This window comes from Myxocyprinus asiaticus, chromosome 27, assembly GCF_019703515.2.
Source record: "Myxocyprinus asiaticus isolate MX2 ecotype Aquarium Trade chromosome 27, UBuf_Myxa_2, whole genome shotgun sequence".
NCBI lineage: Eukaryota > Metazoa > Chordata > Actinopteri > Cypriniformes > Catostomidae > Myxocyprinus > Myxocyprinus asiaticus.
The window spans coordinates 7185355-7197879 of NC_059370.1; the positions used below are offsets into that span (position 1 = coordinate 7185355).

The following is a 12525-nucleotide window of genomic DNA, read 5'->3' on the forward strand; positions in this document are numbered from 1 at the left end:
CTCATTGTACAAAAAGACAAAACAATGGAGAACTTGCACACAAAAACCTGATCTAACACAGCACTCCCTTACACACACACACACACTCACAAAAAAAACTGATTTGATAAAATCAATTCTGCTAAATCAGGCAGGAGAAAAGAACACTGTATGTGTGTCCCGATCACTCCTCTCTCTCTCTATATCTCCCACAGAGCCCTGATTCTCTTGTTCCGGGTGTGCCAATCTGAACCCAAGAGTGGACAGAAAACACCACACACAAATTCTCTATTCATTAAAGCACACAAACAAAAACAAATAGTGTCTGTTTTAAAATGTGTGGAAGAGACTTGTAAAGACTGGTAAGAAAATGTGTAAAGAAATATCCAGGTCACATTTGACCCATAATCAAAGAAAATAAAAAGAAAGTGTATTTTGCATCAATGAAAGGAACCACATATAGTGGACCATGGAGATTTTTTGCCTAATGTAATGTGGAACATCGCAGGACCATTTTTAGCAAGAAAGGTTTAGGTTCGATAAGATGTTTTTGCATCGCATGAGAATGTATCATTACAATAATGCGACCACACATTTTACTTTTTTTATTTTTTTATTATTGTCCTCATCCTCAACAGTGATACTCATTGATTCTCATTACTATAATATAATTAGGTTTTATTACAATTAGCACAAATTCAAGGAAGTACAACAAACACTATCATGATGTATAAATATACATTACAGTTATGAGAATGGGAAATTCACACAATAAAATGGCATGGCATGAGTGTGAGTAAATGAGGAGAGAATTTTTATTTTTGGTTGAACTATCCCTTTAAATGATCCTAAAAATTTCTTAATTTTCTTAATGCAAAATATAATCTTTCTTGTTATTGATTTTGGAATGAAATGTGACCTGGATCATTCTTCAACACTGTCCTAACTGTTCCTACAAATCCTCACGGTTCTGCAAAAATAAATAGGTCTGAATGACTTTTAAATGTAAATGTAAAGACAGATGTTCACACTCACTTCACAGAACATCAAACATACATAACTGGGATCCTATCCTTTGCTTACTGCGCAAGGTTATGTTTTGTGCCTCCAGTACTGGGATTAGTATAACTGGAAACCTGTCGATACCCCGTAAATATAAACCTCATATCTCATGAGTGAACATGATCTTGCTTATGCTCTTAATTAATGAGCACCAGCTAAGATGGGCAAACACACGAGCACACTGCAAAGCAAAATAAATAAAAATACCTTTCATTTCTTTAAACTACTGTGTTCTTATACACACACATAATTGGGGCAAGACAAATGCAGGTATGTTTGTAGCCAATTTATTTTCAGCACAGCCTGAAGCTCCACCCTCTCAAACATGCAAACACTACACAAATCTGCCCATGCCACTTGTCAGGTTGGCCAACATACTGTACACTCATCAGCTACCATGGCAACACAGTAAACGGTGACATTGGACTGAATGAGCTTTTCATTTTAAATTGAACACATACACAGACAGGCAAAATGCTCCTAGCTCAATCTAAAGCATTCACCTATGTGACCAGAACAGTTTAGTATTTAGAAAAAGAAGATTATTAAAATAAATTGAGCTGGTTATACAAAAGATTTCAGGTTCAATTGTAGACAGTTATGGTAAAATAACCACTTTACTAAGGCTGCAGGATTTGGACAAGAAGTCATAATACAATTATTTGAAAAATATTGCAACTGAGATTTGAACTACAATATAAAAAAATATTTAAAAAAAATTGTAAGTGATTCCTTTTGTCCTTTTAGAATTTGGTAAGGTTTTTCCCACATTCTACTGCCAAAATACTTATGCTACTCTTTAAGGGTTCGCACTTGAGTCCTCTTAAAGGTGCACTCAGTAATTCTAATCCAATACACTTTGTCAAATTCTGCAAATATCTCCTCACAGTCTTCTAACTGTCCGTTCTGTGTGTGGGCTGAAAAAAAAATCTAGTATTTGTACACAGCCCTAGCTCTGTAAATGGGACAAAAACAAAGTGGAACAGACTGATCCACACAACACTACTCAAGCCAATCAGCAACAGGGGGTGGTTCTTGCACGTGCACAGGATGGGGGGTGGGGGCAGAGCGAGAGGAGAAGAGCAACGGCAAATCTGGCTGATGCGAACTTTCTAAAATCCAAGCAGGACAAATGGCTGAGAAACAGCCCATGACAAAAAGGTCTGACGAATATAAACTAAAAAAAAGAAGGATTATGGTATGTTGAGGGCTAGGAGCCACGTCAACATCGGCGAGGCTTTTCAGCGGTGGAGAGAACTCCGAGAGGTAAAAGCCTTGAAGACAGATGTAGAAGTTGCTCTTTTTCTTCTCGATAGGTGGGTGACATACATTTTGCTATGTTTCACAGAACCCATATATGCTGTTTTTGTGATGTTAGATTTAGTTCAGGAGAGTTGTGAGTGTCTGCAGCTGGTGGGGGGGGGGGTTGGAGCTTCCAAAGGAGCACTGAAGGGAGGGGGGTGTTTGTTTTGGCAGTTGAGACTGAATATCAACAGTGTTTCTCAGGAATCGCTGAGTGCACCTTTAAAAAACCTAAATAAATACATGTAATAGGGTCTCAGCGCACGATTCACCTTTTTTTGGGAACCCAGTAAACTTGAATATTATTGTAATATAATATAGTATTGATTATTATTATTTTTTTTTTATAGAATAGTAAAATATTTCTGCAATGAAATCCTTACTTGCAAGGGGGCATTGCCATGCAGCCCAGTTAAACCAAGCACTTCTAAACCATCGAGCTTTGGTAGAAAATACAACTGCAGGAAGAGTTTCTCTGTGTAACGCAGATCACATTCACAACAGCTGAATAATGTCAGAACACCTCTACCAAGGGGGAGCCTACAAGTTTAACAAAACAGTGTAACGCGGAAGCCCACTGGCAAGGAGACCAGAGGCTGTTCAATTTGAATGGATGTCAATGGAGATGCTTGACTGTGCTGAATAAACTGCTTTTGTAAGGAATCAGCTCATCACTTAAAGGGATAGTTCACGCAAAAATGAAAATTCTCATTTATTCACCCTCATGATATCCCAGATGTCTATGACTTTCTTCAACAGAACATATTTGAAGAAAAATAGAAAAATATCTTAACTCAGTAGGTCCTTAAAATGCAAGTGGATGGTGATTTCTCTTTTGAAGCTCCAAAAATCACAGACAGTCAGCATAAACTAATATAAATTGATAAATGATAAATTAATGTCTTCTAAAGCGATACGATTGCTTTTGGTGCGAAAAATATATTATATAAATATAAAATATTTAAGTACCTTTTTTTAACTTTAAATCATGCTTCCGTTCTGCAGTGGTACGCACGTGTGATGTAATCACACTGACATTTGAAACACGCGAGAACTGAGGCACGTGCGTCACAGCCGGAAGAGCAGTGCTGTTTACAAGTGAGAAGGAATGCTGTACAGAAGCTTCGTTGGTTTTGGTTTAGATCTGTATTGATCTGTTTCTCTACTCACAATTAGTGCCCGACTGATTTATCGGTCGGCCGATATTAGCCTTTCACAGATATATCGGTATCGCCGTATGTTTTCTGATATACGCAGATATGAAAACTTGTTTTTCAGAACATATAATACAGAAAACAATGCTTGGGGTGATTTAGAATTGGTGTCATAAGTTTGTCCAGCAGAGCACGCGCCGACTCCATTGTTAACAGAGCTGAGCTGACAGTGGTTCTGCAGACAGTGCGGAGTTAAGCGGTGTTTTCACGGTAAGTTGCTAACTAGTTTGTGAAATACATATTGGAAAGTTAATAAACAAATGACCCAATCATTTTCCCTTTTCAATATAACTAATATAACGTTAACCCTGTCCCTGACAACCATGTCACTCATGTTTATCACATCTGTTTGTTATGTTAGCCAGCTATAGTTTGTCAGTACAGTCAGTAATGTAGCAGATTGAAAGGTAAGCAGAGCATCATTTTGCAGCTCAGCAGACAACGGTGTGGTGGTGGATTGTGTCTGCTGAGTGTTGATTTCACCCTATGTTGTTACCTAGTTGGTAAGATGCAGTGCTGGAAAGTAAATAAATACCATCCATCTTTTACTCTCTGTGACAATGAGCATACAGCTAACTAGCTAACCACGTAGCTACTTTCACACCTTGTCAGCTGAGTGGAAGCTAATGTGTAAACATGTATTCACCAAACTGTTTTGTTCAGGATTCGCAGTTTGGTACCCCCTTCAACCGAACAATTCCAGTCATTGCATTTACAAAATGTAATATTTAAAAGTCTGGTTTTCCACCGTTGAAAGTTTCCCCTGAACTTGTATAGCAGAATACAATGTAACACGGCTGCCGCTGTTTATTTCTTGCCTCGGCAGGTGTAAATGCTTCTTGTTTTACAATCTGCCCCTAACTGACTGGCAGTATTAAAATAGTCAGCATCTGACGGATACTAAACATACAGAACTCTATTTTCTCAGTGTTAATTTCTAGAATTTGTTGACAATGTATAATAATGTCAAATATTCTTTGATAAAAATATGTTTAAGAAAGCAGCCTTCTGAGTACCTTTGCATAGTCATATCGGTGCACAATCCACATAGAAAAGGTCTGTTTTCATTCCAGCTAAAAAATTAACTATATTGGCCACCATATCGGTAATCTGTGAATTTTCCCCCTCTAAAATCTGATATCGGTCGGGCTCTACTCACAATCGTTTGTGTGCTTATCCTGGATTTCTTCAAATGTGTTCTGGTGAAGAAAGTCATACACACCTGGGATATCATGGGGGCGAGTAAATAATGAGAATTTTCATTTTTGGGTGAACTAACCCTACTGAATTGTCCGCCTATCCGCTAATCTTCAACATGTTTTACACTAAATTCTTATGGAATAATCTATGCAGGGCTCCAGACTAAAAAAAAAAAAAAAATTACAAACTGAAACTTTGAGCCAAATGGCTGTTTTTAGTCACCAAATCACAGAATTGCTCGATTTAGATTGCTGTTCAGAAACAAGATAGAAAGCAGAAGGAAGACAGCTGATAACCCATTAATCTGAGGTTTAATAACAGTATATATAGTTCAGCAGATAAGTTTGCATTCCCTTTTGTCTCATAAATGTTCACACCCCTTTCATAATTTATACAAATATAAAATATTTTTTTATTTAGTACTGCTCTTCAGAATGTACATTACAGATATTTACATAAATTATAGTATACATATAGTAGTGTGCTTTCTTCTTGAGCATCAGTTAATGTTTGCACCTTGTGAAATAGTTGTGTACAAGTCCCTCAATTGTCCTAAGTGTCAAAAGCTTGATCTCACATTATATATATATATATATATATATAAGCAATATCACACTCGCAATCGTGCGATATGGCCCTACATCAGCACTGCTGTGATTCGGCCGCAGGCCGAGTGCTATATGCAATCACAGCAGTGCTGATGTAGGGTCATATAGCACGATTGTGAGTGTGATACTGCTTATACACAACAGTCCAATGAACAAGTACATTTTAAAAAATTAGGAAAAACGGGGTACGGTCATAAAAAATGCATTTGTGCATGGAACTACTTTCTTACGTTACGGATCAGAATCTGCCGTCGCTAGTTCAAACCAAATAATTCAACCAAGCCTCTCAAAAACATCACTTTAGAACTACTAGTATCACGGCTTGGCTGTTTCTAACAAGGTATTGGAGAAATACGGACGTGTGTGTGTGTGTGTGTGTGTGTGTGTGTGTGTGTGTGTGTGTGAGTGAGTGAGTGAGTGAGAGAGAGAGAGAGAGAGAGAGATGGAGCTTGTGCGATCGCCTGTTGACGATGCTGTATTCTGTTAGTCAGCTTCTGAAGATAATGTCATTTTGGTGAAATTCATCCTAATTTCTCAGTGGAAAAATAGCTGTTCAAGTGGGGATATTCCTCCCTATTTCACGGTAGCTGGGGCGCAAGAGTCTTTCACTATAGAAACCACAGTCTCCTCTGCCATTTTGAACAGTATGTCCTCTCCAATGTGGAAACTCCGGTAAGAGGTAAGCGCCTTGTGTTTGTGTAATTAATCAGTCTATTGTGTCTTTCAGCTGTGATGAGCCTTAATGCTGAAGTTGTTAGTTTAAAGGCATTTTAAGCTATTTCCTAGCTTTAGTAGTAATACGAGTGATCACGGGTGCTGTTGAATGTAAACACTGACTGATGCTGACTTCAGGTCACCAACTGGCTCATATTACCCACATAAATGGTCTTTTGCCGTCACCTGCTGGCTAAAATACGTAATGTCACAATATTAAACGTAAAGAGACAGATAGCTCTTAACACTTCTGCACTGCTCTTACACTTTAGTTTAGAACGGCACGAACACAAGCGGAGTGATACACACAGTGAAGCATCCGAGTGCTAATGGTGTGAGACCATCAGCACTCATGGAACGTCTCTCGTCCAATCAGATTCGAGGACTGAAACTAACTGTTGTGTGTGTGTGTGTATATATATATATATACACACACACACACACACACACACACACACACACACACACACACACACACACACACACACACACACACACACACACACACACACACACACACAGCCAAAAATGTGGAATAATGTACAGATTTTGCTGTTTCGGAAGGAAATTGGTACCTTAATTCACCAAAGTGGCATTCAACTGATCACAAAGTATAGTCAGGACATTACTGATGTAAAAAACAGCACCATCACTATTTGAAAAAAGTCATTTTTGATCAAATCTAGACAGGCCCCATTTCCAGCAGCCATCACTCCAACACCTTATCTTTGAGTAATCATGATAAATTGATCATTTGGTACTAGAAAATCACTTGCCATTATATCAAACGCTAATTGATTCATTAAATGAAGCTTAACATTGTCTTTGTGTTTGTTTTTGAGTTGCCACAGTATGCAATAGACTGGCATGTCAATGTCAATACTGTCAAAAAATAAACCTCTTTCTCCCCTCTAGATTGCATAGGCTTGGTCTTAAAGACACACCCACCTGCTGGCGATGCCAATCAGAAAATAGAGACACAAACCATGTCTTTTGGGGATGTGTTAAGATTCAAGAGTTCTGGTTGAGGATTCAGAGTTTTATGTGCGAGGTTTTGGCCTCTCAAATTTTATTTTGCCCCAGACTATGTATCTTGGGAGATGGATTAATTTGGAGAATAAGCACGTGAAACACTGGGTCCTAACTAGTATATGATTGCCAGACAGATTATTTTAAGGAGCTGGAAGTTGGCTGGAGCACCCCCATTTCAGGAGTGGTGTTCGGAGGTTGCCAGAATGGCAGCTCTTGAGGTGGGGATATCCAGAAGATGTTTGGGGAGAAATGGGGCAAATATCTGTCTTTTTTGGAGGGCTCTCAGGGAGGGACAGTGGAGAGAGGTGTAGGGGATGAGTGTGATTTGTTTATTTATTTTTTATTTATTTATATTTTTTTGTCTATAATTATGTGACCACCGGGGTGTTGTTGGGGGTCAGAAGTGGGATGGGGGGGGTTAGTTAGTGTTAAATATTGATTCTGTATATATATGTTTTGCTGTTCCTTTCTAATAGATGAATCAATAAAAAATGTTAATCGCAAAAAACAAAGGTGTACAATACAGTCTTCAAAGACAAAGGACAACTGGCTCTAACAAGGACAGAAAGAGATGTGGAAAGCCAGATGTACAACTAAACAAGAGGATAAGTAAATCAGAGTCTCTAGTTTGAGAAATAGACGCCTCACATGTCCTCAGCTGACAGCTTCATTGAATTCTACCCGCTCAACACCAGTTTCATGTACAACAGTAAAGAGAAGATGAGTTTCACTTTTGAAACAGAACAACAAAAAGAAAAGGTTAGAGTGGGCAAAGAAACACAGACATTGGACAACAGATAATTGGAAAAGAGTGTTATGGATCTTAACCCCATTGAGCTTTTGTGGGATCAGTGGACTGTAAGGTGCGTGAGAAGTGCCCGACAAGACAGCCACATCTATGGCAAGTGCTACAGGAAGTGTGGGGTGAAATGTCACCTGAGTATCTGGACAAACTGACAGCTACAATGCCAAGGATCTGCAAAGCTGTCATTGCTGCATGTGGAGGATTTTTTGATGAGAACTCTTTGAAGTAGTTTAAGTTCTGAAGTTCTGAACATTTTTTTCAAATTGTAATAGTAATTTTTCACGTTATTAATGTCCTGACTATACATTGTGATCAGCTGAATGAGACTTTGGGAATAAAAGTACCAATTTCTTTCCATAAGAGCAAAATCTGTACATTATTCCAAACTTTTGGCCACCAGTATGTGTGTGTCTGTGTGTGTGTAAGTGTGTGCCTTAGTCTTTCTTTACTGTTACCGGATGGCCCAGAGACTACAAGAGTGCAAAATGAATGAAATCACAGATGCAGTTTATTGTGCAAATCCAATCCCAATCAATAATTACCAGAAGAAAAAAGGTAGTACACAATACGGGACTTTTACTTATAAAGAAGCCCGAAATATACATAGGACTCTTATTTTGAAATGTCTGTGCTCTCAGTTGTGAACTCACTGAACTGATTCAATCTGCTCCCTGAGTTCACACCCTCAGTTCTTTTCGGGTGATTCATGAAAAAGATCCGGTTCAAAAGATTAATCTGTTCACGACTCTCTCGCGCTGGGTTTGTTGTTGCGTGCGGTGCAGCGAGCTCATCAGAAACAGAACGGGTGAAAAGTGGCTCGAGACACACTAGTGCGCGCCATTGGCGACTAGATTTTAAATGATTGTTGCAATCAATTATTTTTGGTCACATTTGCGACTATTTTAGTCACAGTCTGGAGCCCTGCTATGTGTGGAGTTTACTACGATAAAATTGCTGTTTTATAAGAGAAGACATGGACAACTTTGCGACAGGTAGATGTCAGTTTACGGCTCAACCCATTCATTTGTATGGTATCCGCAAACAGTCTGAACGTGGTTCATTGAGGTCAGCGCCATTATATGATTGGTTTAGAAGACTCGTAATCCAAGTTGCCAGTTATGCTCTCTCCTATGGTAAAGCAGTGTAGGTTGATATCTCAGTATAAAAAAAAAACTCTGATAATGTGCTGCTCATTTTAACATCTCCTCTGTCCACAAATACCTGGTGCTATGGAGTATCTAACCAACCAACTGGCTAACCAATAAACCAACCAACAAAACAACTAATTAACTAACTGACTAACTATAGACTGGTTTTCTGATTAAAAGTTAAATTCAGTTTTTCAACCATGCAAAACCCTTGCAACCCCAAAGGTGTGTGGAGCAGCTCACCCTCTATCTCTTTCCTCAAGGCCTCCTCAATCCCTGAGTCACTGCTCTTTATTATGACATCACTGGAGTTAACACAGGAAGCTGGTCGTCCTTTGGGAGTAGACCACACATCCTCACGTTCCCATGGAAACACAGAAGAGGGGGTGGATGTTTCTGATTGCTGGATGGTGCGCTGAAGGCGTGGGGATTTATGTGGTTGCTGTGGAAATGGTGAGGAAGCCCCGCCCAGTGAAGGCTTGGGGATGTCTCCAAACTGCAGTTGCTGCTACAAACAGAAATAACACAAACAAGTCATTATCATGAAAGTGTATTTAAAAAAAAAAAAAAAAAATCTTGTTAGTATATCTACTAATAAATTGCGCAAAGCAACAGGTTTCTGCTCTTAAAAGCGGAGCAAAATAACTTACTCTGACATGCTGTGATTTGTTTTCACCCTCTGTTTTGAAACCACCTGCAGAGTTCAAACATGTTATAAAAACTGTGAAAAGGACAATATCCTATAGATCACTCTATAGCTATCCCACACACAGCCTGAGTACCAAGTTCAAACACAGACCAGAGAGAGAGAGAATATAATCACACATTGTACTGAGCAATCAGTATTTAGGGACCTTCAGTTAGTCAAAACACTCTTTCCCCTAGTTTATCAAGGGACATTATGTAATCTTTGCAGAGGGACACTGTGATAATAAAAAGTCAAATAAAATAAATAAATAAAAAAAAAAATAAAAAAAAGAGAGATGAACACAGACAGTAAATGTGACACGACAGAGTGAGAGACTGTACCATTGTTGTCCCAGGGAGAGCTCATGTTCCAACAAGGTGTGGAAAACAACATGGAGTCCCCAGAGCCATTTTCCATCTGCAGCTTTTCCAGCTCTGCCTCAAGCCTACAGAGATGGAGAGAAATAGACAGTGATGGGTCAGTTTAAACAATAGATTGATAAATTTTCCATTATGAACTGTATAGGGGGGTGGGAGGTAGGGGTGTTCATTGTTATAAAAGGCACATTGTGTAATTTCTGTTCCACCCAGATGTGTATGACTGTCTTTCTTCAGCAGAACACAAATGAACATTTTTAGAGAAATATCTCAGCACTGCAGGTCCATACAATGCAAGTGAATGGTGACCAGAACTTTAAAGCTCCAAAAAGCACATAAAGGAAGCATAAAAGTAATCCATACAACTCCAGTGGCTAAATCTATATTTTCAGAAGTGATATGATAGTTGTGAGTGAGAAACAGATCAATGTTTCAGTCCTTTTTTTTTTTTTACTATAAATCCTCCACCCTGTCCAATAGGTGGCAATATGCATTTAGAATACAAATTGCCAAAAACAAAAGAATGTGAAGTGGCGATCGAAAGTAAAAAGGACTTAAATATTGATATCACTTCAGAAGATATGGATTAAACCACTGGAGTCGTATGAATTACTTTTATGCTGCCTTTATGTTCTTTTTAAGCTTCCAAATTCTGGTCACCATTCGCTTGCATTGTATGGACCTACAGAGCTGAAATATTCTTCTAAAAATCTTTGTGTTCTGCAGAAGAAAGAAATTCATACACATCTGGGATGGCATGACGGTGAGTAAATGATGAGAGAATTTACATTTTTGGGTGAACTATCCCTTTAATAGCATATATTACATACAGCATAACACATTCCCTAAAAAAATAGGCTTGTGTGCAATTACTAGGTTTGGTCATTTGTATGAATGAGGCTCATAACGTAGATTTATACAAAAGCATTCTTCACTTGTCTCGCTCATTTCTTTTGTCTTAAACTGCATCAAAACTGGAAACACAAACACGGAGGTAAATAAATAATTATAGAATACAAAAAAAAGCCCATCACTTTATGGCTGTAACCATGTGTAGAGATGCCGCTGGTCTGCGGCCTTAGTGCTGTTGGATTTGTTTTGTTCGGATTCAGAACAGTTTGTGATTGATTAGTTGACCTGCTTCCTCATTAATTAAAAAATACATCAATATTGATGCACGGATCTAAAGTATTGATGAAACAGCTTGAGAAAGAGAATAACGATTCATTAACTAATCAGTGTATCAACATAGCCCTACATGATGTGCTTCAGACTGGCATGTAAAAGGACAGGACAGGACAGGGGCATGTGTGTCTCACCGCTTGATCTCCTGTGTGAGGCTTTGTGCCAGGTTTTTGGCAGATTCGAGTTGGCCCTCCAGCGAGTGTACTTGACTCGTTTTGACCTGCAGCTCATGATCCAGATGCTCTCTGACCCGTATCTCTGCCTGTGCTGCCTCACGCACTCCTCCCAGCTCCCTCTGAAGCACAGCCAGCTCCACACGCATGCTCTCAAACTGACAGAGAGACAGGATGACCACAGAAAGACAAAAATACAAAGAGACACAATAAGTCACAGTGAATGACTAATCAACTTGTTTAAAGTCAGCATGAAACGGAAGTTGCGACCAACTTCAGTATTGCAACGCATTTCCGAGTGCAACGGCTTATTGAACAAGAAAAAAATGTAGGGCAGAGACTTGATTTCATCCATCGGTTGTTGATTGGATTGTGAAAAGTGGGGGTAGCATGCTGGAGGTAGATCTGAATGTGAGTTTGCGGTAGAAACAAACGCACACCCCTTCCACAGTGCTGCTCGTGCCAGAGCCAGTTACCAGAGAAACACACCGATGATCAAACCGACAACATAAACGCACGAGCATATCACAGCCTTTGCGTACAACGAGGCTTTAGCCGTTGAGAAACGAGCCATTAAAAGATCACAATATTTCAACATTAAATATGAGGGGAAAATTCAACACTTACTCATGCTATACATCCAAAGATACATGCATTAAAAAACACTAGTCGCATTGTATTCAGTAGTGATCACCTCACTATTCAGGTGTAAAATGTCTCAAACACAACCGCAAATTCACCATTATTCCTCCTCCTTGGAAATGTACATTCAAGTTAGCTGACCTGTAACCAAGGAAGTTTGGGGTAAGGAACGAGAGTTTTGGAGGAACAAAGCTGAAAATACATCTCTTCATTCGCTGTTTTGATGGCAGGTTTGTTTACAAGACTCTTGAAAGGGCGGGTTAACAGAGTACCACTTGCATACGTCAGCAGAGTCAGTCATTTCACCAGAAGAGCATGTTATGACATTTTGATTAAAGATTATGAGGTCAAAAACTTTGTATAAAATAGTAAATATACATTGATGAATCATTCATA

At 38.9% G+C, this 12525-nt stretch overlaps 2 protein-coding genes across 4 annotated transcripts in view; one reads left to right on the forward strand and one right to left on the reverse strand.

Moving 5' to 3' along the window:
- The window catches only part of LOC127417933 (centromere protein F-like), a 52991-nt gene that overhangs the window by 30119 nt on the left and 10347 nt on the right, over nucleotides 1-12525 (reverse strand). For all 3 annotated transcript variants that reach the window (XR_007893344.1, XM_051658209.1, XM_051658208.1), the window contains exons 3-6: nucleotides 11449-11645; nucleotides 10094-10197; nucleotides 9715-9758; nucleotides 9308-9572 (exon numbers count right to left, since the gene is read on the reverse strand). Coding sequence is in view for 2 of the 3 variants with exons in the window: in XM_051658209.1 (XP_051514169.1) it covers nucleotides 9308-9572; nucleotides 9715-9758; nucleotides 10094-10197; nucleotides 11449-11645 (610 nt within the window). In the remaining variant the exon portion in view is untranslated. The remainder of the gene's footprint in view (nucleotides 1-9307; nucleotides 9573-9714; nucleotides 9759-10093; nucleotides 10198-11448; nucleotides 11646-12525) is intronic.
- zgc:162144 (RD3 domain-containing protein) overlaps nucleotides 1677-12525 on the forward strand; it is a 28092-nt gene continuing 17243 nt past the window's right edge. Inside the window, exon 1 of the mRNA XM_051658212.1 lies at nucleotides 1677-2357. The gene's annotated coding sequence lies outside the window, so the exon portion shown is untranslated. The remainder of the gene's footprint in view (nucleotides 2358-12525) is intronic.